The sequence below is a fragment of the Corvus cornix genome, chromosome 1 (assembly GCF_000738735.6).
Source record: "Corvus cornix cornix isolate S_Up_H32 chromosome 1, ASM73873v5, whole genome shotgun sequence".
In the NCBI taxonomy this organism is placed as follows: Eukaryota; Metazoa; Chordata; class Aves; order Passeriformes; family Corvidae; genus Corvus; species Corvus cornix.
This window is the reverse complement of record NC_046332.1, coordinates 9,603,772-9,629,940: the sequence shown is the minus strand read 5'-3', so window position 1 is coordinate 9,629,940 and position 26,169 is coordinate 9,603,772. Positions and strand designations below refer to the sequence as shown.

The window sequence follows — 26,169 nt, the reverse complement described above, 5'->3', positions numbered from 1 at the left end:
GTGTCCAGATTGCCTTAACAATCCCCTTTTATAACTGCAAGCAAAGTTTATTCTGAAGTTATAAAGGTCACCCTAGTAATAGCATGACTGGTTGACATGACATATAACCATGACCTATTTTATAGTTCTCTTCAAAGATTTTTAATATTCATCAGAGAAAGTCTGGGAAGTGGGTACTTTATTTACTCAGTGAAAGCTTATAAAATAGCTATATTAAAATTTTTATATATGCCTATGATTTTAATTTATCACCTTTTCTTGTTATTTCTCAAATATATTGTGTTCTGGATGCTGTTGACAGAGTAACAATGTTTAATTATATCGCAAGGCTTTATTTATGGGCAAACCATTTCAGAAGAAAAAATATGAAAAAGATTTTTTTTTCCCCTCAAGATTAGCTCTGAAACTAAATTTGACCTGGCTGTGTGAAGAAACCTTCTTTATTTAGCATGCTTGGGCAAGCAGTGCTCTGTCTCCTGAGAGATTAACATTGTAAGCAAGTTATGCAGGTGACTCAAATCCAGTTAATCTCACATAAAGAATGTTAATTGCATTGGCAATGGCATTCACTCTGATCACTTTATAGCTGTATAATTAGCTATTGGACATATTCAAGGGGTTTTCTGACTGATACAAATACAGGAAACAACATGAGAGGTAACTTGTTCTTTCCTGATTCACACTGTGCAAAATGCAGAGATGATGGAAAAATGGAACCAGTGGTTGTTGGTATTTGCATGTTCTTGCTAACAGGGCTCTGTCCTTATGCAGTTAGTTATTTTCTAGCAACTTTGGAAATGTTTTTGAAAATACAGTTTTAGAAGCTGATATGAAACAAATACGTGTGTCTTCTCCTAAATTGCCTTGATGTGGAATCCAGTGATTTACCTAATGACCTCAGGGCCATTTACTTTCCCCTCAGCTGGCTTCTCCTCAAAATGAGACAGGAATTTATTTTCTCATCTCCTGTATGGGAGAATTTACAGCCACAAGTAGCAATTTCATAAGTCTGCACATGCTAATTTCTTAGCTGTTTACATGCAGCTTTTGCAAACATGGTCTAAAATGATTTTTGTATGCAGACCAAGCCAGTGTACAGACACCCACAGAGTTATTTAAATTCAATGGGGCTGAACCAGGGCCTCTAAATCACCAGTTAGAATGCTAATCTGGATCTGAATTTCTTTCTTTAGGATCATGTCTTGAAAAAAATGCCAAAATGAAGAGGGAATTTTGTGTGAGCTCAGAGCAGGAGTTGGTGTCAGCTCTTCTTAGGAGAGAAGTTGTGAGTGAAAAAGATGCTGTTGCAACTTGCAGACAGTGTCATTAAAATACTCCCTTCCAGATTCACATAGTTACAGATGGGCCAAGTACATTGCTTAGCATTAAGACTAAAAAATAATTGTGGGTTTTTTTTGTTTTGTTTTGTCCAGTTTTAATAAGTTTATCAAATTAAAATGGCCTTATCAAAAACTTTTCATGCCTGACTGGAAAACTGATTTTAATTGAGAAAATGAAATTGACAAAATAATTCACTCTTCTCTAAGAATGTTGAAGTTCTTGCAGTTTGGAGTGAAATGGGCAAGGATTGGAAGGAGCAAAATGGAGGAAGCTTTTTGTCCTGAGAAGTGCAGGTGCCTCATACTGAGTATCAGGCACTTAAAATATGTTGGGAAGTAGCTAACCTGTGCCAGAGGTGTACTTTTTTTTTTGTCTTGTCCAGAGGATTTTCACTAAATTTAGCCAAATATACACCTGTCTAAGAAAAAAAGTAATAGAGTCATTAATTCATACACCAGAGAACCCACGAATGCAGATCTGGGCAGCATTTTCCTGTATCTGCACGGTGTTCCTGCTGCTGTCACTCTCCTGGGAGGGTCCTTGGGTACTTCAGCTGAATTTCTTGTGTTAAGTTTGTGGATAGGCTCTATTTGGGCGACCTGGGGAAAAGGAGCTCCAGTTCAAGTGTAGACCAAACGCTCAGGGCAGAAGAGTCCGTTTGCTGTGAGGTAGGAAGAAGGAAGAGGCAGGGATAGTTGGAAGAGGAACTGGACATGTGAACTTTCTGGGTTCCAGGTGTGAAAAGTGGTATTTCTGGGCTAAAAAGGACAAGTTGACAAGGAAACAGTCAGCAGCTGGATATGGCTTGTACACACACTTAAAACAGGAAATTATAAAAATTTCAGTGTGTGCGGAGAGGCTAGAAATGAATTTACTTGCCCAAACATTGCTGGAATCTGCAGATCCGGGGCAGGAATAGGAATAGGACAAAAGCAATGGCTTGGGGAGAAGAATCTGTGCCCGTTGGACATGCTTTTATCTCTAGCATCTGGAGAAGTGCTATAGATACTTGAGCATGTCTATTCTTCTGCTGACAAAATATGTTTTCCCCTGCCAATAGGTTTCCCTGCTAATATGGAATTCCTGTGTGATGCTGTCACTCATTTACATAATTACTAACAGGTGGTTTTGTGTTCCTCATTTTCTGACTGATATTTTGATTTGTAAAAGTGGTGAACACTTTTTTGTGTCTGCAGTTGAATTAATGGAAGCTGAACTTTGAACACACAAAATTAATGCTTAATTTCCACCCAACACATCCCCTCCCTCCCCCCCCCAAAAAAATTGCCAGTTTTGTGGCTCAGGTTGAGCATCAAAATTTAGCAGGTACTTTTTACCTTGCTTTCTAAGATCTCTATCGTACCTCAGAGAGGAACTATGAAAATAAGTGAGTTGATTATAAAGCATTAAGATAGGTGTAATTGAGGTCATGAGGAAATTAATAATTCTGTCTTTGAAGTGACGTTTGAGTAGTAAGACTGGGGGGCACCCTCTAAATGATACAACTACAGCAAAATATTAAACACCTGCTTTTTAAATGAATACCAACAATCTGGAGATGTTTTGGGAAAAAATAATGTGTGATCATATAATTGCAACCAGTCCCATAAGGCATCAAGACCAGAAAGGAAGTGATTAAAAGACATTCAGGCAGCCTTAATTCTGTCAGTAAGTGTGGCCTGCTTGATTTTGCAACCTTGTTAATGTTCTTCTAACTTTTTCTTAAAAATTATTTGCATGTAATAATCATTCATAACAAACATATAAAATTAGCTCTGTAGTTATCAAGACAAACTGCCTGAGTCAGAATCTGGTATTGCTTGCATCTGTGTGGATTTTGAGAAATTTTTTTTAAGTGACATCAAATCCCTTAACTTGCTGAGAGTGAAATGTGAAACATAGTGTGTAACCAGTTTTAAATGTCTTTATGATAAATTCCTGTCTTGAGTGGAAATACTGTTCCCTATAAACCCAGTCTTACAATGGTTTGACTAGCATAAATAATTTATGGCAATAAAAGTGTGGTGTGGCTGAGAGGACAGAACAAAATTTGTGCAGTCCAAAGGCAACTTGGAAGCTAACCCCAGTGACATCCTTTCAAATGCAATTACCGGTACTTGGATTTTGTACCAGTATAACTGAGATCAGATTGTGGCTCTGCGTCTGGATTTTAAGCAGGCCTGTATAACATTATGGTGATTAATACTATTTGTAGCCGTGCAGCCTAACATAACAAGGGTAAACAGAAGTTATTACTCAGCCCTTAATTTGGTTTTCCATGGTGAAGTTGGCGATGGGGACCAGGGAAGTTCTGTCCTGTGTACGACAGTTCGCACTGCCTGAGATGCTTAACACGGAGTTTAAGTTCTCCTCCGAAGCACCAAGGTATTGATCACTGCTAAAGGCACGCTGGCTCCATTGGCAGCTCATACGTTGCTGCAGCAGGAGCTCCCAGCCCAGTCTCCATATGTGTAGCACTGCAGAGCCGCAGCGTTTCCAGGGAAGGGCATGGCCTCGGAGGCCTCTGCGCTGTCCAGCAGGTGGCCGGTCAGTCCTGGCACAGGCTGCCTTCTGGTGGCTCTTGCTGGAGGGCGGGATGGGAGAGCCCCTGCCTCTCCAGCCTGGCAGCCCTCTCCAGCCTGGCAGCCCTCTCCCTGGCTTTTTATGCACATCATCAGTTCCACTTGTCTGAATTTGTGGAGCTCAGCCTCCTTTCTGTTTGATGGATGGGTAAGCGACAAGATGCTGAAAAGTCAAAAAGTGTTCATTTCAGGCCTCTGACTCACTGTGGAATTTTAATGTCTCTTTCAAGAGCGGCCCACGTTCCTCAGGCGACCGATTAACCAAGTGGTGCTGGAGGAGGAGGCAGTGGATTTCCGATGCCAGGTGCAGGGGGATCCCACACCCACAGTCCGGTGGAAGAAAGATGATGCAGACTTACCGAGGGGAAGGTGAGAGCAACATTCACTTTCAAATTTCAATTGTCGCACAATGCTGGAATGCATCCCTACTGCTAAGAGTTTGTTCTTTGACATTGTATCCAAGATTTATGTCCCATATTGCTGCTCTTTTGGCGCTACAAATCTTGTTCCGGAGCCGCTGCGCAGGCGAACCCAGCCTGGGTGAATTGTCCAGATAATGGATTCCTGTGGAGGGAAGAAAGGTGATGTGTAGCTGTTGTGAGCACATGGGTATTCAGTGAATTTATTGGAGACAGTAAAGATGTTTTAGGACTGTAATAGTGATAGTAGCCTTCAGAATGATGTGCTGATACCAAGAGGGAGAAAACTTGGCAGGAAAGTTGCTCTGTTGCACTGGCAAGGTGAATTACAAGCAGAGCATGGTGGGCTTTGCTGGCTCCTTGGTTCATGTCTATTAAGTCTTGGAGAGAAACCTTCCTCTTGAGGAAACAAAAAGCCAGACTAGCAGAAGTGTAAAGCAGAGCTGAAATCTGGAACAGGCCCCCTGTGTTCAAGAAAGATTAATTTAGTCTGGAACCAACAAGGAGAAAATTTTAGTGAGCAGGGGAAGGGAGTCTCTTCTGCAAAAGGGTTTTAAATTAGTTTGGCTCCTTTCAGCTCACAGAGCGGTGTTTGGTCCTCATTTTCTGGAACTCTTTCTTGTTTTGATGCTGAATCATTATTTCATTAAAAATCTCAACATGGAAATAGCTCTGGAAACAAGAATTAGAGCCCAGGTCTCCATAACCCAACAAATCCTTCTGGCACTATGAGTTCTGATTTATTTTTGGACAGTTTTAATTTTAGCAGTAGACATGAATAGTACCTCTTCTTCCCCCCACCCCCCCAACCACAGCTGATCTTTTCCATCAGTTGAATATACTAATAGAAAAATAGATTTCTATGTAAGTTAGATACCTGTGTGTGTGTGTATATATATATATATGTACTTTTTAAAAAAAATTAATTTTCTTGCAATTTAAAACAAATTAAAAAATGACATAGCTGTTTTGCTAATTATAGTGACAGATGTGTATGAATGTAACACATAAAATATTATTTTCAAGAGAAGACTTCTGGATGTCAGGGTGGATTTTTCTATTTGTGTGCTCTTTAACTGTGCATTGTAGAGTAGTCCACAGTAAATACATTGCATTTCTGGGATTTATTCTTGCTTTTGTGCTACTTCTGTTGTTTTAAATCATGTCTGCTTCTAGGTCTCATAAGCAGAAGCAGTAGATGATGAACCCACATATCTTTGGTTAGATTGCTCTTCTGTTAGACATTTTTGGTGACTTTATTCCCTTCTTTTCTCCAACATCTGCACTTCAGAGGCAAACGCCTGTGATAGTCAGCATTGTCTGCTTTCTATTCTATAATTTTTTTATTTATATAGCACAATATGTGAGCATATTGTCACAGTCCAAAAAGTGGAAATTTCCAAGCCATGCTGCATGACGCTTACTCAAGGAAGATAAACTTGAAACCTGAAAAACAAGAGCTATTGGGTTTTTGTCTGTATTTTTTAATACCAGCAAAGAAATTTGCCCAGGTACAGTCTGAATGAATGGATGGATAGGAAAATTAAGAAAAGAATGTCAAAATGGTTCCTCCTTATTGAAATGAGAGGGTTTTTTTTTTTTTTTTTTGAGGTAAAAGACAAATTAGCTTTCATCCTCTGAGCTCATATATTTTAAGCATTTTAACATCTACAGTGAAATATAAAGCCCTCAAGGATTTCCCTTTGTTATTCTTCCTACAAGCATAAATACTTCTGAGCAAATCTGTGAGCTATTTGTCTTAAAACTTTCAATATCAATTTCCTGCTTCTACAGCTAACAATGTTCTTTGCACAACTGTCTGTTTTCATTTTTTCAATAATTTCATTTTGGCTTCATCCCTAGGTTGCCAGACAATTTATAGTACATACCTGTTTCAACAGTTACTGAAGATTTTAAAATGTGTCTATTGTTAATTCAGCTTTCAAAAGTGTTTAGTTCAGTGACAGCAAAGTAGAACAAACTGAATTTTTGTGTGCATTTTGTTTCTGTAATTTGCTTCTGGTGAATGCCAGAATCAGTGGTAGTGGATCCATAGTCTTTAAGAAATACTTGTCTGTTTTTCCACCTTACTTACTTTTAGGTTTTTTAGTGACCCATTTGAAAGCAAAGAGAAAAGTAATCACAGTGATTTCTGGTGGCAAATATGAACTGTATTGCTGCACTGACTGGTGTGTTGAGTAATAATTGGAAAATAATTTCAGGCTAAGTCCTAATTATAAAGGTCCCTGATGGACTCTAAGCAACTCCAGTTGCAATTGGATTAAATGAAAAAAAACCCCAACTTCTAAAGAAAGCATTATGTTTGAAAACATGACTCTTTTTAAGAAAATAATTTGGCTATTTGTCAAATTGTCTGTGTAATTACCCAGGAGTATATGAATAACCATGCTTTAAATCTGAAAATAGGTAGTTTGTTCTGAAGGTGCAAAACTTCATTCCCAATTTCAGTTGTTTTGAACTGATGATCTAAACCAACTGTGATAGTCTGTATTTTGAATTTAAAACCTTAAAGTGGTTCTTTGAGTAGCAGTTTTTAAAATGCCTGGGAAACATTGTCCTCACTAGTAGTCAAAGGCAGTTACTTGTCCAGCATCCTGTGAATCTGACTTTTCAGACTGCCGTATATATCATGGAGCTCCTCTGTGTGTGACTGGGCTGGAATTTAAAAATGATAAATACTAGGTGAAAACAGTAGTGTGACTTATGTATGATAACTGTTTTCATAGTTCTTTTGCACCACTGTGATAATAAATATAAGATATTCTGCAGTCTTTAAAATTCTTGTTAGAGCCTAAATTGGTCTCAGCGAATTGATATGTTGCTGATTTAAATGTTGATACTGCACCAACAGGGAGAATCAAAATCCTGTGTGAAGTCAGTGGTATGTAAAGCCTTTTTCCAGAAGCTGTCCACTTCAAACCAGTGACCCAAGACTGAAATGTATTGTGAATCAAAGGTAGAGGCACATGGTGTATATTTTATTTTAATTGCTCAAAAAAATTCAGCTTCACACCACAGCCTCCCCAGTACACAAAGGCCAGGGAATAGTTAATCAAGTATGACTCATGTCAAACTACTGGAGGTGAACAGGATGTTGTGGGGTCACCAGTCCTATGCCTTTGGCTGCAGTATGAGGTTCACTATTTCATGAGTAGAGTTTCTTCATTATAAGTGACACAAGGAAATGGCACAAAGATTGTGCTAAAGTGGCTCAGACAAGTGTGGCCATGCATAATGATTAGGGCGTACTGAAAATAAAATAAAATTTGTCCTCATGCGTTGAAATTTTTTTCCAGACACATGTTCGAGTATCTTTCCCTTTGATGTCTTCTCAGCCAAAATAGAGATTATACTTTCCTTCCACGGATCTGATGGTCTCCTGTGTGGTAGGGAATGCAATATGGCCTGGATCAACTTTTTATTCATCTACTTTTTAGTCCTGGTAACAGGAAGAAAATGACATTATTGAGAGCCTACAGTATGAGAGTGGCAGATCTATGACTAGCAATTTAATAACCTTTGAATAAGGTTTGTACAGTGTTTCATGTCTTCAAATTTTCTAGCGAAGCCGAGGAGAGCAGCTGCATGGTCTGTAATTATATAGCAAGTAATAAGTACTTTTTTTTTTTTAGGAAGTGAAGAGATTTTCAATTACAAGTCAAAATTTATGACACACTATAATAACTGTTTAAACCTTTTATACAGAAGAAGTTAGCAGTGCCAGCTCTTCGGGAGAGTGAGGTTAGCTCAGCAAATATATTTTTCAGTTGCCTTATAAATGACTGAGTAGCAATCACATAGGCCTTTTTTTGCATTCCAGCCCAGAACAGCTGTTTTAGTTCAGTAAATACATCTTTAATGAAATTACAACCTGCTCTTTTAAGTTGCATTTACAGGCACTGTCTGATTAGATGGATATTGTACTAGAGATGAAAAGTGGCAACTGCACCAGCAGGAAGAGGTGTTTGTTTTATGCGCCACCCACACAATGGGAGTGTGGGCAGAAAAACCAAGAGTGATGCCTCAGAAGGAAAGTGGTGTGTAGTTTACACAAGGTATATTGCTAAGTGTTAAGAGATTGTAGGTTATTAAATGAAGCAGAGCAGTGATACACAGCAATGAAAAGCATAAACAGCACAGTAAGCTTTCTTATTTGCTGAAGATTAGGAACGTTCATTAAAAATTATTTGGGAATAAGCATTCTTAGAGCACAGAGTTAATGTATTCTAAGATATGTGTTAGCTGCAACAGTACAAGCCTCTGTAGGTGTTAGTTTTGCTATGTTTTTAAAACTGGCCGCTTTTTTTTTAATGCATATGCATAGTCTGGGCAGAAATGCTGTCTGTCACACTTCTGCTAGAACTTACTGGAAAAGCTCACCTATAATTTCTCTGCTTTCCCCCATGGCTTCTCATGAGCTCAAAACTAAGAGTATAACATGACATTTTAAAAATATCTTACTGTGTTCCAGATGCAAGTCTTGGAAATGGCTTTAAACACAACCGACAGCAAACCTAATGAACTAAGAAAAGCTGGATTTTTTAAGAGGAGACCAGAAAGAGCTTGATAGCCAGAGAAGCTTTGCATTTGTATTTCTTCATTTTGGTGGGCTGACCCTGGCTGGATGTCAAGTGTCCCCCATAGCCTTTCTGTTATTCCCTCCTCAGCTGGACAGGGGGCAGAAAATGTAATGAATGGCTCACGGATCAAGACAGGAATGGGGAGACATCATTCACCAGTTACTGTCATGGGCAAAACAGACTCAATTTGGTGAAAAATTAGTTCAGTTTATTATCAATCGAATCGAAATAGGATAATGAGAAACAGAACCAAATCTTATAAACACCCTCCCCCCTCCTTCTTCCTGGGCTCGAGTTTCCCCCCAATTTTCTTCACCTGCTCCCTCGTGGGGTGCAAGGGGACAGAGAACAGGGGTTGTGGTCAGTTCAACACATCTTGTCTCTACCACTGCTTCCTCCTCAGGGAGAATAGTCTGCTCCTGTGCCTGGAGTACCTCCTCTCCTCCTTCTTCACTGACCTTCATGTCTGCAGAGCTGTTGCTCTCTCATGAGAGCTTTGGTGGGCACCTTGCACCTACCCACCACATCATGACCACAAGATAAGGCTCTGTAAGCAAGAGAGACAGTAATTTTTAAGAATAGAGAGTGGTGCTCCGTAATTCCATTTATATTCTGTGGATAGGATAGTGAGGTATTTAACTCCAGCCCCCTCTAGATACAACCAAGGGGAGAATGACCTTTCAATGAAATATGAGTTAATAACACTACAGTGCTATGTGCTTTGTTCGAGTTAATATCTGTGCAGATTGTAACAAAATGCAGTCTAATGTGTATTGAAAATTAATTAAAGAGTGTGTTTTAGTAATGTAATGAATATAATATTTGGTTACATCAGCAAATTTCTATTGCAATTAATAACAATTAACAGTTTTAAATAAAGAGTCGGGGGAAAAGGATGTTTTTCATATTAGCTATATTACATGTGCTATTTGTCATTTCTGGTTAGATCCTGTATGATTCACATGCCCATCTTTTTTTTCCTGAAGCTAAAGCGTTAAGGAGAGATTAAGTCCCTTTATGAGGAGCATAGGGGAGAAGATTGGATGTTCTTAATAGCTTGTCAAAAGGAGACAGTGAAAGAAAGAGGTTTAATGTGGTATTTGTATCCTTACATACATCTGGAGGCAGCAGAGGAGGTTTGCAGAGGATGTTGTTGTAGATGTCTGACACAGAGAGAGCTGCTCTGTAACTTGCAGAGTCCATGGGGCACAAGTGACCACCCGCAGATCTCAAGCCAAGTGCAGCATAAGCATCTTTTCAGCTGTTATGTTGAACCATTTGAGGAAACTTCCGTAAAATCAGAGATGTCATTTAGAGATAGAGAGGTGATGAGGGGTTAAATGGATGCAGGGATTGGTTAATTTTTGTGTATATGGGATCAAGATGATGTACCTCAGTGGTGGTGGGGTACTCCCTCCTGTTGCACTTCTGGTTGAGTATCCCTTTTCTCTGATTGCTGTTTTGCCTGTCACTGATCCCTTCCTGCTCTGTAAGTGGAAACATATTCCTTACAGTTGTATGAGGAGCACATGCCCAAGTGAATGTGTAAATGAGAGCATTTTCTACATTTTAAATCCCTCAAAACCTGACATTGAATAAAGTCCTATAATTGCATCGTCCCGCAGTTACCCCAGAGGTTTATAGTCTAACTCAGGAGTTGCCTGCCATTCCATTTGTCTGAAATATTAAATGCTGTGAGCAAAAGTAGTAGATGTGTGGCTCTGCTAGACTGATCAGCAGAGAAACAGTTAATAACATTGACATTTAAATTGGCTTCATGTTAAGTGTCAGTTCTCACCACAGAGCTGAAGAAGAGCTATTGTTTCAGCCAGTCTGCTTGCAGATTCATGAAAACAGTCTCCAGTTGCTTACATAAGGGTCAGGGTTGGAAAAATAGCTTTACAACTCCGTGGACAGCAACCATAAAGGAATTGTGTCAACTAGCACTCCTGCCTGCGTGTTTTCTCTTTATGCTGTGTGAACTATTGGTGATCTATGAAGAGATCACTGACAGTGTACTAGAAATAGTATTGTCACAGGAGAATGTTCTTATTTCTTTTCATTCTTTCTTATTCTGCATCCTGAAACAGTTAAATTTCGGAGAATTAATGAAGTCACTAGAAGAGTTCAGAAACAATATTTAATGCCAGTTGTAGCAGCCTCAAACATGCATTTATCTGAGGCTGCAGTGAAAAAATAGTCTTGCAGGAAGGGGACACAGTAAAATTTAATGTAGAATTTCACTCAAAAAAAACTCCTTCTAGTGCTTAAATATTTCTTTAGTATCAAAAAAAGCAAAGTACACTAAGTAAAAGCTTAGTAATCACGTGGTTTGTATACTGTATTTATAAATTTTAGAATATTAAGGTAGCCTTCTTTCTTGTAAAGTATATGGATATCAAACAGTTTAAGCTCACTATTATCAGTTTATTGACTACTAAAACCATAGAATTAAAAAGTAAAAATCATTAAGTATATATATTTTTTTTTTTTTTTTGCATGAAACCCTCAGGAAAGCAGGGAGGAGGAAGCTGGTAGTTATATTCAAGTAGGTGTAAGATTCAAGAGCTCTAACCACTGATGCTACTGGAATGTCTGGCCTGCAAGGATGTCTTCTGCTTTAACTCATTCCATCTCTTCATGGGATACAGAAGTTGTCATCTCAGTTAAAAACAAATTAACTTACAGTGTCAGTGAAAACACTTCAGTGGTAAAGTTTTAAGCCTAAAAATTATTTCAAGTTCTTATCAGTAAGTTTGATGTTGATAATTGCTTAACTGGCAAAATGTACTTTTTAAGAATATGACTTCTGGCCCAACTGCAGTGTTGAAGGCACTTTCATTAAAACATTAACATGACTTCATCTTTAATTACCACTTCAAGGTTGGTTACTGATTCAAAATACAGATTAGGAAATATTTCATTTCTCTGACAAGTTTATAGTAATCTCTCATGTGCTTAAGGCAAATAGTAATAAACAAGCAAACACAAATTCTGTTTATTTCAAACTACTCATGATCTGCATGCTCATGTTAAAAAAATGCAATAAGCCAAGTTTAGTGAGTGCATGAATTTGGGCTCAGATCTTGTTTTGTTCCAGTCCTTGCAGTAATGTTTCACTTTTTCATAAACTGAAATGGACAAAACCAGATAACTCTGAGCATCAAGGGTACCTTTCTGAGGGATGAATTTATGACACAGGCGTTGATAACATAAATCTCCCCCAGTGCCTGACAAATGTGTCTCATCTGTGAGGGAGAAGACTACTCCTGGTGACGGGGGGATAGGTCGCCACGCCAAGTCATTACACGGTCTCTTAGATCATACTTCCACTAACGCTCCAGTTTCTGAAATGTGGAGCTCTGTCTGGAACTAAAATCAAATCAGAAGCCCATTTTGGGTAATTATCATGTGGTAATTCCCTATGAGTACACTTCCATGTGCAAACAGAGATGTAGAGGTAAAGGATGGAACCTGCATAAGTTTAGATAGGATTTACCAAGTCGTTGATTCCCAGACTTATGTTTTGTTCTTAACTGCTGTTTGTTTCCAAATTATTTCAAAGAGAATCAAAAACTAGTCTCAGTTTTCTGTCTTGATTCTCTTCTGAGCACATGGCTCCTGATTTTGTAAGAGACTACACATTTTTACGTGTGATCGTACCTGTCTGTTTGCATGTAAGAGCAGTGCTGTGGAGTGTAATATTTCCAGATAATTTGGAAAACACCGTTTCCTTGGACACAGGTATGGTTTCCCAATGTTGGCCCAGTAACTGTAACAGCTGTACACATATTTTATAAGATTTAGAACATTTTATTGAATGCCTTGCTTTCAAACATGGTGGAGTGTGGGTTTCTGTTTTATATTATTGCAGTTGAGAGTGTCTACTCTAACCGATACAAATAATCTGCTGATCACAACCCACAAGAGGTTTTGGACTAAAGCAGAACCTGCATCAGCATAATTGAAGAAAAATCACAATAGTGAATAGTGGCCTGTGTCACACAGCTCTTTTCCTGGTTTGTTGTACAGAATAAGGAAATATCGAATATAGAAACCCTTTTATATGACTGCTTGCATATATGTCTCACACAAAGAAGTTCAAGGTAACGTCACATTGTCTCCTACCTTTCTCTGGCATCAATGGCAGAGCCAAAAAACAAATGGGAATCTGGACATACAGATGTGAGGAGTAGCCATCCTGTCAGCACCTTGGAGATAGCTCCCTAGTAGCTCAATTTGTCATGGCTGTATGCACTGTCTTAGAGCCATACAGCAAAAAGCAGCCTTGATTTCAGGGTCACAACAGAGTTTGAGACCAGTGTACACAAATATATCCATAGCTGGCACTGATCCAGGTTTTGCTAGAGAAGGAAAACCTGACACTCCTTTATCTTTCCCTCAGAAAGCTGTTACTCATATAGGTTTGGGCTTCTCTCTTCTTCCACATATCAATGCATGGGATGGAAGTGAAAAAAACTCAGCTTGTGTCAGATATGCATTGCCAGTGGGCATGGAGGCTCTCCCTTCTGCTGCTGGATCACACCAGCCTGAAGCAGGTAACAGCTCACTCTTCCCATCTCACTGCAGCTTCCCTCTGGCTCCCTCCATCTGGCACAGGGAGTGCAGGAGCCAGAGAAAAGCTGTGGCACTATGCTGAGAGCTGAAGAGCCAGCACCACAAAAGAGAAGTGGAGACAGAAGCTTAAGCCTCCTTAACTGTCTCCTGTTTACCCTGGTTTTGGCCAGTAACATCTCTCTATTTGGGCTTCCTAATCATCGACGTTGTGAGCAATCTTGAAGCTTTGTGCGTGTTCTGCAAAACAGTCTGGCAAACAGGCAAAGGAAAATAGAGCAAAGTCATTTTTGTGCCATCTCTAAAAAAAAAAAGCAACCCTACAATGTGTACATGCAAAGATTCTAATTTATTATGTAATATTCTTTATTTATGAGAATGTTTTAGATGAAAATATATACCTGGTATAAATGAATAAAAATGTTTTGAGGCCATTGGCATCAGTCTTTAACAGTTCAGATGTGACTTTTTCCTTTTGCAATATGCCTTTAGCAAGAAATAATACTTTTTCAGTTGAATTTTTTGAGTTCAGCAGTGTATTCTGTGAAGTTGAAAATACACTGCTAAAGCAAGTACATCCTTATATTACCAGTTAGGCCTACTTGGATATTTAGGAATTTAATGACTCCAGCTGCAGATGCATTTTTGCTATCTGTGCATGTTAAAAACAAAAGAGGTGCATTTATTTTTATGCATAGCTGCACGCACAGTTTTGAAAATGTGGAAACTAGGGGTTCTGGGAAACACTGTGGAAAATTTATATTAAATGCAAAAAAAAAAAAATTGTTAAATCTCTCTAGCTTCAGTAAATTTTTGTTTACTTTTCATTTTTTTTATTTGATAGTCATGAGGAAGATTGATGGCTGAGTATGAACATATAGACTTTTGAATGTGGGGAGAAAAATTCCAACTGTGACAAAACCAGTTCAATTCAAGTTTATTCTTAGATGTTTAAGTTAATACATTAATTCAACCTCAGTACATTAACTTGTGATACTTAAAAACAGTTAACGTGTTTTGTTTTATTTGCTGTTTGGCTGAGCAGATGGTAATGGTTTTGACACAATTCAGTTTTTTATTTTTCTTCTTTTCTTTTCTTGAAAAAGACAAGGCTCTTTTTCCCACTTTGTCACAGCTGGTTACCAATCAATCTCAATTCACGGTACAGTGATGATAGCACATGTTGTTCAGGGGCCAAATCTGATTGGGTTGCATTTTCAGCAGTGTTTCATATCAAAAAAAATTGTGTCTGTATGGCAGTGACTGTCAGCACACTATTGTACAACTGTCATTAATCAAAACTAGCAACAATGAATGCATTCATATGTGCCAGAGACTGCCAGATTTCACTCAAAATCACCCAATTTCTATTAGAATTTCCTCACCAGCAGTGTTTTCTCATGTGCCTCTTGTTTCTCTCTTTCTTTTTTCCTTGCCAGTCCCCTGCCAGCCCCTTCCTTTTCACTTAATTAGAGGCAGAACTGCTCTATTACTTGCAGAACAGAAATTATGTAACGTGGTGCCCAAAAGTGGCTGGTTTATTTCTGGCACAGACTGACTGGCTGTTTAAAAGAGCTCTCCCCGTTCAGTCTGATGGCTGAAGTCTAAGCTGAACTGAAAGGTTAAGCACCTCTGAATGTTTAACAAAGAGAAATACTTAAAATCAATTAGATGTCCATAAACATGTGAAACTGGTGTCTGACGCCCTGTGATTTTAGCTCAATGTTGCATTAATTGGCTAGGAGTCAGCAATATTGGGGCAATATGTCACAGATTGTTTCTTGACACTGCACATGTTTTGAAGACATTGCCTTCTTCATGCACTGGCAATGTTAAGGAGCAATTCAACCACTGCACCCTGGTTTTCTGCCATTCCATCATCAATCCATGAGCCTGGTAAACATTCTCTGTGATTGGTATTAGCAGAGAGAATCCTGATCCTCATTCCCAAGTGTTCAGTAGCACTAATCCAGATGAGAGTGAACTTCCACAGAAAATGAGGTGAAAGCATCTTGCTATGGGGATATGAGGCTGTAGGACAGAGAGGAGACAAGGCACTGTTGAAGGCTGAGCAGGTAGATGTTTGAGAAATTGAAAAGATGTTCACTCTTCACTCCTTGTTATTTTGTTTGTGCTGCTGTTGGTCAGGCTAGAAGCCAGTTTTCCTCCTTTCTCCTTCCTGTCTTCTTCATCTGCCAAAGCTCTTCACTGAACCGTGGTGACTTCTGGGGACAGTGCGGGTGGAACAGATGACTGAGGGGCAGCGTATCAATACTGCCGGACAGCAGATGGTTGCAACGCCCCACGGGTCCATCTATGTATGAATCTAATTGCTAGATGGCACATTCTGTCAGGGTGGTCCAAAAGTATGGAGGAGCAGACTGGGAGAGATGAACCTGTCCTTGAAGTAATTGTTAAGTGGACCATGACAGTGCCATGTTTACGCCAGCCTCCGTTTGGTGACCCGAGTGGGAGCTGCTGGCTGTACCCACCGCCCTGCGTCCTGGCATGCCATGCAGCTGGCTCCTCCGCCCAGCAGCCTTGGCACAATGTGTGTGATTGGCAGGTGCAGGGATAAAGGCTGCCGGAGCCTCCGAGGCAGCTGGCTGGCATGCCGGCACCAGCACATCCGTGACAGGAAACAGAGTGAGTCAGCTGCAGCCCACAGCACGCAGGAGCTCCCTGTCCCAGCCTGCCTGCATCCCAGTTCAAGCAGCCCCTCACTCACATACAGTCCTGCTGCCTGTCTGTTTTGCTCTCGGCAGCATTAAGTGAAACGCAGGGATGTTATCTGTTGTATGGAAAAAAAAAATCAATTACATAGATGGCTAATTGTTGCCCAGCTTTATAGCCCTGATTTCGATATCCAATTTGTATTTATTTTACAACTGATCTTAGTTTTCTCATCGTACAGGAGCTGAATACAAATTTATATTTTCAGTCTCCTAGAGCTGGCCTCATGTCAGGAAAATAAGCATTTGCTCTTGTCTGCAACTCTGCGGTCGCCAAAGACAAATAACTGCTCCATCATTGTGGGATAATGTTGTCATATTCTTGAGATTTTTAAGGGGGACAATTTGCCTTTTCTGTCTTATGAAAACAGTGATTTTTATTTGCCATTGACTAATGTAGCACAGCATGCAAAATGACATAATTTGTGAGCAATTTCTAGAAGAAATGTTCTTCAGCTGCATGTGGCTGTTGAGTGTAGTTTTAATAGATCTGTAGTTCTCCAGAAAGTGCATATTAAGTTCTCTAACATCATAAATACATGTCCCCACCACCAATGGCACTATTCTGGCAAAAATATTATCCCTACAAGTTTCTAAAGTTTACCATGGCATCTACTTACTCTTCCCCTTGGCATATCACTTATTAATCAGTTAAACCTGAGGTATGGCATATACATACAATTAAGTGTAACTCCTAAGGAAATGGGTATTATATGTTTTTATGTTAACTCTAACAGAATGGTAAGCCTCAAATTCATCTTTTTAAAACTATTTCTTGCTGATTAATAGACTGGACCTGCTAAATATAGAAAGAAGTTGTATTGTGGTGAGTGTGAAAAGATGTCTTGACTGCTCTTTGTTCTTGGAATTGCTAGTAATGCTCTAATTGATGTTGTGAGCTTTAGTTAGACCTAACAGAAGTTTAAATATTTCAGCATATGGGATCTCTGAATTAAGATGCTTTGAAGTCTCTTAGCACACAGTGCTCTCTCTACAAACCTAACTCGCTACAAACCTAACCTTATAAAGGAACCAATAGCAATGTACATTAAGTGCACAAAAAGTTATGTTTCACATTCCCAAAGCATCTAAAAATGCTCATAGAGCCTGACAACATTCCTCTGATTTTTTGCATTACATCCTTATTCATCCAAACATTTAAAGGTGCTCTTCCATAAGATTTCAATGAGTTTGCTGCACAAGAATACAAGGCCTTTACTGCATAACAAAGCGACAGTAAATGAGTCCTAAAATTACATCATGACTGTGTATACAGTGAGAAATAGTACTGAAACCTCCTAAAGTCTAGACCTGGCTTTAGTTTCATGTTCCTATTTCACTGATACATGTGAATCGGAAGCCAAGTCTAGATTCAAGGTGACTTAATGTATTATATTGAAAAGAAATGGTGTTGAAAACAATTTAAAAAGAAAATTTAATGGGTAAAGTATCTATGCTGAAAAACAGTGTTTTCCTGGTTTGGGAACCAAAGATATTTTATACAACATGAAGTCTCCTGTTGTACCCTAGTGAGCTTTGGATCAGAGCCTAAAATACTTTGTTAAGCATGACTTCTGCAGGATAATAACAATTTAACTGAAAATGCTTTTCTGAGTATAATCAATCTAAATGCCTTGAGAGTAGATGTTCACTGCATGTTGGAGTACATTGTATTAAGTTTTATACATCCTCATAGTTCTAGAATTATTTCAACAGTAGAAACAAAGAAATGGACAAAGCACAATTGAATTGTTTCTAATTTCTTTTAAGAAAGAGAAAATGTTATTGTCCACCCTTAATGAATCATTCTGTTGTATTTCTGTGAAATTGGTAAATCTGCTTTAATGTGCCTCTTCAATAAATGTCACCTACCAGAGCTTGAATATATTTTTTATTGTTTGCAATTGCATAGTGTGAGATCCTACCAACATGCTTACAGTTCCCTAAGGGATTGCTGCTCTAGGGAAGAACTGTATATAAAAGGAAATTTCCAAATCAGCAAAAAGTAAAACATGTAGCTCACATAGTTAAAGGCATGATAAACCTGAGCTGTCATGTATTGATAACTGATGTCTGATACCTTAATTTTATCTTATTGCTCTAGATCAAGGACAAAGTGAATGATATTATTAATAAAGCCCTAATACTGAACATAGCAATACTAATTTTATGTAAAGTTTCTAACTAATGCAGAGTGCAATAAAAATGTCATGAAGATTAATGCTTGGTGGAATTATCTAATGCTAGATAATAATTTATCTTCCAAACTTGGCTCCAAGATAGATTCAGACTGGCATTTTCCTGGTGATAGTTTTTGCCCATTTCTGTTGCCCACCAAAAGAGTTTTCATTGTTTTGCTGTGACACAGGTATGACATCAAAGACGACTACACGCTGCGCATTAAGAAAGCCATGAGCACGGATGAAGGAACCTACACCTGCATTGCTGAGAATCGAGTTGGAAAAGTGGAAGCTTCTGCTACGCTCACTGTGCGAGGTGAGTGTTCCCACGGAGGCAGGGCCCGTGTCCCACACGGATAATTGCCTTCTGATGAGATGGGCCACATCCTTCCCTGCCATTGTTTGGGTCCCAAACACCCTTTGCAATGGTGGCTGCTGCACTGATTCACAGCGTAGGGGAAATCCTGGTCCTGTTGATATCACAGGCAAAATTTTAATTGATTTCAGTGGGACAGGATCTCCCTGTGGTTAAAGTCCTGTCCCAGTGTGTTTTTATTGAAGAGCAGATGCATATATATGCATAAGCAAGCACTACATAACCATGGGCATAGACATTAATATGGGAGCCATCAGTTCAGGCTATTAGTCATGTTTCTTTCTCTAAGAAGTATAAGGAGTAGAGTAACTATATTTATGAATGACAAACATAATACAGATAATATTATTATGTGATTAGCTCTGCCATAATTAAACTCTCTACCACTACCCTTTATCCAAAAAATAAACCATAGCCAAAGGAAAGAAAAAATCCTAATTAAATTTTGCAAGTATTACAAGGTAAAGACTAATGTATTCTCTCCTAAAATATTTGTGGTCTCTAGTATCCACTCACGGTTTATGTGCTGCTCTTCGATTTGGTAAGGAGGTTTTAAGGCTGGCGGAATAACGAGTTGCCAAAATATCTTTCATGACAGTAGATATAGACATGCTAAAGATTACGGGGAGAGAAAAAGTTTGTAAGCTAATATTTCTATATGAGTAAATAGAATGTAATAGTTATTACTTCATTCCAAAAGATAAGCAGCAATTTGGCACAATGGATATCATGCAGACACTATTTCACAGTTTAGTGGTGCATGCTGACGGTTTTCAGTAGAGCTGTGAAAGGTTAATAAAAACATTTTTAGCTTTATCTGTCCTCCTCTTTTCATACACATTAAATCAAATGTCTCAATGGATTGCTTTATTAGAACTGGGGTCAACTGACCCAAGAGGCCAGCTTCCATTTCCATCCATTTAATGCATGGACACAGTTCAGGTTAATTTGCTGAATTCAAAGGGAAAAAAAAAAAGCCACTGAGTGGCTTTGTAGGGGGAGAGATGTTAGTATGTAACAAAGAAAAGAGAGCGTTGTTATAATCTGTCTGGTGAAATATTACCTCAGTGTTCACTTTAGACTGTAAGTGACAATATGGCTCTTCCCATTTTAAGGTGAAGAAATAGGTGTGTAAGAGGTTGTTCTTCCCTTCTGTAACATGGGGAAATTAGTCACCACAGCGAACTCCCAGAAACAGTCTCACCCTTTGTCACAGGCAGGGTCACAGTATCCAGTAATTCTGGTAACCAATTCCCTGGCCTTTAAACACTCCTAGAACAGTGTCCACTGTATACATTACTGGAGCATTACTCCAAATTTCAGATTTGCTACCCTGACTTGTCATGTAAACAATAGCTAGAACCCAGGAAAAAATATCCTTTGAAATCACCGAAGCTTGAGACCAATGGAATTAAAGGGAAAAAAACTCAAGGAAATATGTAATTTAATCAATTTTCCCCCAGTAAAAGCATGTTTTCGTTATCTTGTGTATTTTTCCCCCTGGGTTTGTCATTTACAGTCAAATACATAATGTTTATTCAACTCGAAGCTGTGATATTAGAAACATATTTCATGTTCACGATATGACAGAAAATGAGAAAAACCAAGAAATTCATTGTAGAGAGCTGTAACTCTGAATTTTATGAAAACAAAGGACTGGGAAATCTCCCACTGATTTTAAAGGTATGATGGACAATGGACTTTTTAATTAAAGAAAGCCTTAATTCTGAATTCTTAATTAACAGTGCTGTCTGACACTGGTTTTACCATGTCATGAAAAGGAGCAAAACCACTTAGCATTTCAAAATTTACCTTGAGCATGCCTTGGACCTTGCAGGTGTCACGTAGTTCCATCTGCATACCTGACAGCAACCATGTAATCCTTAGCTCCCTCATTCACTGCTCTATCTTCTTAAACCAGAGGATGGGGATGCAGTCAGGGAAGTTGCATTACACTGTCACAAACAACAGCAGAATCTGAGTTCTGTGACCCAGACTCCATGCTCTCTCTTGGAAAGATGCATATCACTCTTACACCTCATCTTTCTGCAGAAGAAGGAATATGTCCATTATACTGGAAGCCAAAAAGTGTTCCAATAGATGATGGGTGAGAATGGCAGCAGGCTACAGTTAAATGAAATGGGGACAGAGCCACAGAAAGGTTGAAAACTAAGAAGGCCCTTGCAAGCTCTGTTACCCCTGAACTTGCATGTCTTACACTTGACCCTAGCCTGCACATAAGCACACAGGGCTGGTAATCTCCTTAAAAAAAAAAAAAAAATTGTGTTTTTGCTCAGAAATGTGTTACTATTGCTGCTAATAAAATAAGGGAAGCTTTGCCTACACAGATGCAGGCTGGAGTCAATTTTATGTCCAAATTTCAAGTCTTCTGAAAGAGATGTCTCTATTTTATTAGCAGAGGGACTGACAGCCCTCTTCCCCAGCACAAATATAATGAAGGGCTGTTGCTGTAACCAAAAAATCACTTGTTGCAGCGGCAACTTTCAATCTCTCTATCAGCCTGAAACAGAATTAACCTGTCGATCATTTAACAGCAACTTTTTAGGAAGTAGAAGTTATCTAAGCAGTGATTTGGGAGGTTCTGGGTTGAAGTCCCTGTGGCCATTTCAGCCCATTTGTTATATTTTCATCAGCACTGTCAGTGAGGAAAAAGCACTTTGCTGTAAGCTTTCATGCCCATGATTGAAAGAGAAAAACCATCCTGGGCTTTCTGTAGCCCTTACTGCTGTACTGACTGGTCATGCTTAAAATTCAATTGGTATTTGACTCAGAAAGCAAATGCCTTGCATGACATTAGGCAGTGTGAGGCTTAAATTGATGTGTTCATTGAGATCTAAAAGTTTGTGCTAATGCAATGCAATTTTTCTTTTATCAGGCATTAACAATGATACTTGGTGATGGTATGCGAAGATAATAAAAATGTTTCTCAGAGAATGGTTCCAGTCAGCTTGTTCAGATGTTATGCTCAAGTAAATGGGATGATAGTGGCACGTGACTAAACAATAACAGCAGTGAACATTTGACTTAGGCTGCCATTTGAGGGGTTGGCTACCATGGTAGTATCCATAGTGGAAAGTAACATTACACGTCATGCATTCTGACAGATATTCTTTTCTTTTTTTAATTTCCTTTTTATGTTCTCACTACACCATTGTAATGTCAACAGCTCGCCCCGTTGGTAAGTAACCATCCTTCTATCCATTTTAGCATGGCTTCATGCAATGCTTCATCTTTCATTTGCAACACCATTTCACTGGCTGGAATAAGCAGCCAGCGCTTAATAGTTGTAACTGTCTAACACCAGGCAAGCGGTTTTGTCTGACAAAGTGCTATTTCCAAACGTTCTGTTTCCTGCTGTGTCATGTACAAGCGCATTTGCCGAATCCCCAACAAGTACCAATCGCTGAAACGGGGTGGGTGTGGTGATACCGAGCCAAAACCACTCATTTAGATGTTTTTATTGCTCTGTTTATGGGCCTGGTGTAAAAGCCATTGAAATCAGCAGAAAGGATTGTGTTGGCTTTGGTGAGCTTCTACCAGGCCCTAAACGATCAGCTCATCCTGCTTTTCCTGCACAGCAGTAAAAGCTTTGCATGTCCTGTCTTTCTTGTATCGTTCAAAGAGTTCTGAAATGAAGAAGTCCTGAAATTGAAGAGGGGATGGAGTAGATTTCTGTGCTTGCTAATGAAGTTCATCACTGGTTGTTGCCCTTGGGTCATCTTGGAGTGCAGTTTGGAATGCACTGTATAGGATGCAGACTGTTTAGAATAACAAGTCCCGAGGAAAACAACCTCTAGGTTTTTTAATGCCCACACTGAAAATTTTATTATTTCCTGTGCCTTTGAAATTCTGTAAATGCATAAAAATCTTACTGAGGATAATGGAAAGTTTGCAACTGTCGGTAGCTGAAATTCACTTCTGGTGTTCAGAAATATCCAGAACATATGATTCAATCTTCTTTCATGAATATATACTCTGTGCCTACATGGATTTAGTTTAATGAGCTGCATTGCTCCTCTGATATTTGTAGTTTGTATTTAAATGTATCTTTTAGAATAATAATATGATTACTCTGATTTTTTTGGATTAGTGTAGAAAGTCAGTACTGGTGTTTATGGAGATTGCTGAGGAGTTTGGTCTTTATTTACTTAGTCAGAACTTTTGTTAGATATGTGTTTGACTAAAGTTTGTGAGTTTGAATTCATCTTGTCTCTTCACTGTTCTAAGTTTGGAGGAAGAAAGATTGGAGTAATTTAAAGGTAAAATCCAGGTAAGGCCTCTGTTTCCAGAACTAGGGGGATCCCATCTTATTAACTTGCTTGAACTAGCATCCATGGAGCCAAGCCAAATACCTCTGCAGTCTCAGCATGGCTTATACACACCTGGAGAATTCCCTGTGCAGAATAGAAATTTACTCTTCTCCTTCTGGGATTTTGATAGCAAGCTTTAAACTGAAATCACTACTGTATTACTATGGCATTAAGCAGGTTCTCGAGTAATTCGTTCCCAGGAGCTGCAGAAGCATAAAACTGCAGTAAACTCGGGAGAAAATTTTCCTTTGCTTAGGAAACGTAGTGTGAATTTAGAGTGCTTCTTCATTCACTAAGAAATGCCACAAGATTAAAAGTATTTTACTTGTAGATTTTTTTTTTCACTTTGCTGACTCTTAAACGACAGGCAAGAAAAAGAATCATCAAGTAGAGACTGTTTCAAGCTCTGTGAAAACGACATAAAATAAATGGCTGGAGATTCACAAGAAAATGATAGGTTTCAGAGGGTTGATGGTGTCTCATTTCACAGCACTGATTCTTTTTTAAGATTTTTCAGGCCATTGAGTGATCCCTGATTCCATCTCTAAAGCTTGTACAGCAGGTCTTGGTCTCAAGTTACTTTATGTCCAGGTATATGATTGTGTGATCATGCTGTGGTCAATTCACATATTCCCTGCCTAGGCTATTTTATTTTGTTGAAAGAGAACATCTGTGACAAAGAAATTTCTTCTTTTACATAATTTATTCAGGAAACTGAATTTAGAGTGGTTGATCTTGAACTAAGTACTGTAGGGGCATCTGGTCTTTATCAAATTATTTAATTTAGTGATTATCTTTGTGACTTGTGGAAAGATTGCTGAGTAAATAAGGTTAACCCTGAAGATATTTGACATATAGAACTCCCATACAAGTGTATGTAGTGATTGCTGTGTAAAAGCAGATCAGAGTCTGTCAGTCACTTCTATCTGATCCTGTACCTATCAAAAAGACAGCGATAGTGTGTACCTGTATTGGCTTTTTTGCTTAAGTAGCTGAAATAAAAACTAATTTTTGCAGTTCATAATTATTTCACTCAAGAGTAGGCAAAGAAGGTGGCTACCCATCCTTACCTGAAGTCTGGTAAGACAAACCAAAGTAACTTCCCTCTCTACCAAGAAACCCAAGTGATCTTCTGTTAAAATTGTCATTTAACAAGAATGGTGAGTCAAATCTTGTAGCATTTTTTTGTCCAGGAAGTTAACTGGAATGCAGAGCAAAACTACCTCTCCTTACCTAAAGGAAGCTAAAGCAAACACTACTTCATGTAGTTAAGCTCACAGCTTTCTAGGAGGATGGCATTTTAACAGAAGTATATTTTTATATTTATGTATATGTTAAAGTGCAGGGGAGCGCTTAAAAGTTTGTATTCTTTCATGAGACCAGAGAATTATCTGGGTACTTCTATCTTCCATCCCTGTGTCCAATTTAAAGCAGGCATGTTTTGTCTTTACTAGGTTTTAAACAAGACCAAACAATTTTTTCTTCCATTGAAGAATAGAAAAATATATTTTAATGGTCCAGATTTGTATTTCTTGTTGCAAACAGAATAATTTTCATTTTCTAGTCAGTTTTTGGCTGTTTCAAATACTTCTGTTAGGTGTGGTATTTTTTTTAAATTTCAGCTTGAGTGGAAAATTTAGGATTGGGAATTACCAATGACCATCAAGCAGTTATTAGCAAATGGTTCATACTACACAGATAAAATGAGGTATGGTGCTGCCCGAGGTAGGTGGCAGCTGGTGAATTTAAAAGCTCTGTGCCAGATTACTCATCATGTTTGAATTTGCTGCTAGGAATAAATGTGTTGCCTGTTTCTAAAATAGATTATTTATAACCTTTTGAAAAGATTTCTGACAGGATTTACAACAGATGGGTTTAGAAAACAAGGTATTTATCCCTATTTAGACCACTTCTACAGTTATTTCACTCATTAAATGGATTTTCTGGATGAGCAAGTTAGAATTTTCTCATTTTTGCATTCTGCTGTATTTCTCATGGCAATTCGGGCAGGATTGTAGCTGCTGAAAGAAGCACAATAGTTGGGAAAAGCCCAAAATCTTCAGTAACTCTGACCCTCTTTTCAAAGGCAGTTGCTGCACTGCTTTGAGATGGAGGGCCTTCAAATAGAAGATCTGTGAAGATCTATGAAGATCTGTCTGATGTCCCAGTTACTTCTTTATTAATAATACAAAAATGATGACAGAGTACTGCAAATTTATTTCAATTAAGTCCAAGTGAAAGTACATTTCTTTGCATGTCAGTTGCTTTGCAGTAAGGCAAGTTTACTTACTTTGTTGTCACGTGCTGTGGTTAATCTTCCCAAAAAGAAGAGTCTTGCAGCCAGATACCTGGATACTTTTACCACCAGGGTAGAAGTCAAGTATTTGAAATTAGCTAAAGGAGTAAAGGGAGACCAAGTTACAAAAACTTAACTTCCCTATCATGGTAGTGAAGAGACAAACAGATAAGACACCTGCCATGAATTTTCTGGATTTCCTATTAAATAAATGCAGTCTATGGGCATTTAAGTGCGGTGTGACTGTATGATGCATTTCAATCTGCACTGGGAAGTTTTTATGACATGAATCAGCCTGGCACGACTTCATGGTCTGTTAAGAGTGGTGCAGCATGAAAAACAATAGAAAGGGCTGTATTATATAGAAAGTGGTATTAGGTTTTGTGTCTAGAAATTACATTGCTCAGATGGTTCAGATTGGTGAGAAAGAATTCTCTTTATTCTTCTTCATTCTGACTCTTGCAGGGAAAGGCTATATGATGAATGCTTTTATTTTTATTGCATTCATGTACATATCACCTTCACTTGAGACCCTGAGGATTTATAAAATATTAGTAGCATGGATTGGTGTGTGACAGGAGAGATGAGATCATGCTTGGCACTGTGGTGCCATCTTTCAGTGGCAGAAATCTCAAATTTCTATCAAAATGTGCTATCTTGCCTGTCTGCTACCACTTATAGGAATTTTCAGAAGAGGGTAAGAACGACACTGGACATTAGGCTTTTTGGATTTGTT

At 38.6% G+C, this 26,169-nt stretch overlaps 1 protein-coding gene across 11 annotated transcripts in view; it reads left to right on the top strand.

Annotated features, from left to right (window-relative positions):
- The window catches only part of ROBO2 (roundabout guidance receptor 2), a 1,042,619-nt gene that overhangs the window by 899,940 nt on the left and 116,510 nt on the right, over positions 1-26,169 (top strand). For all 11 annotated transcript variants that reach the window (XM_039556213.1, XM_010399525.4, XM_010399519.4 and 8 more), the window contains 3 exons: positions 4,154-4,292; positions 18,619-18,746; positions 21,994-22,005. In XM_039556213.1, the coding sequence (XP_039412147.1) occupies positions 4,154-4,292; positions 18,619-18,746; positions 21,994-22,005 (279 nt within the window). The remainder of the gene's footprint in view (positions 1-4,153; positions 4,293-18,618; positions 18,747-21,993; positions 22,006-26,169) is intronic.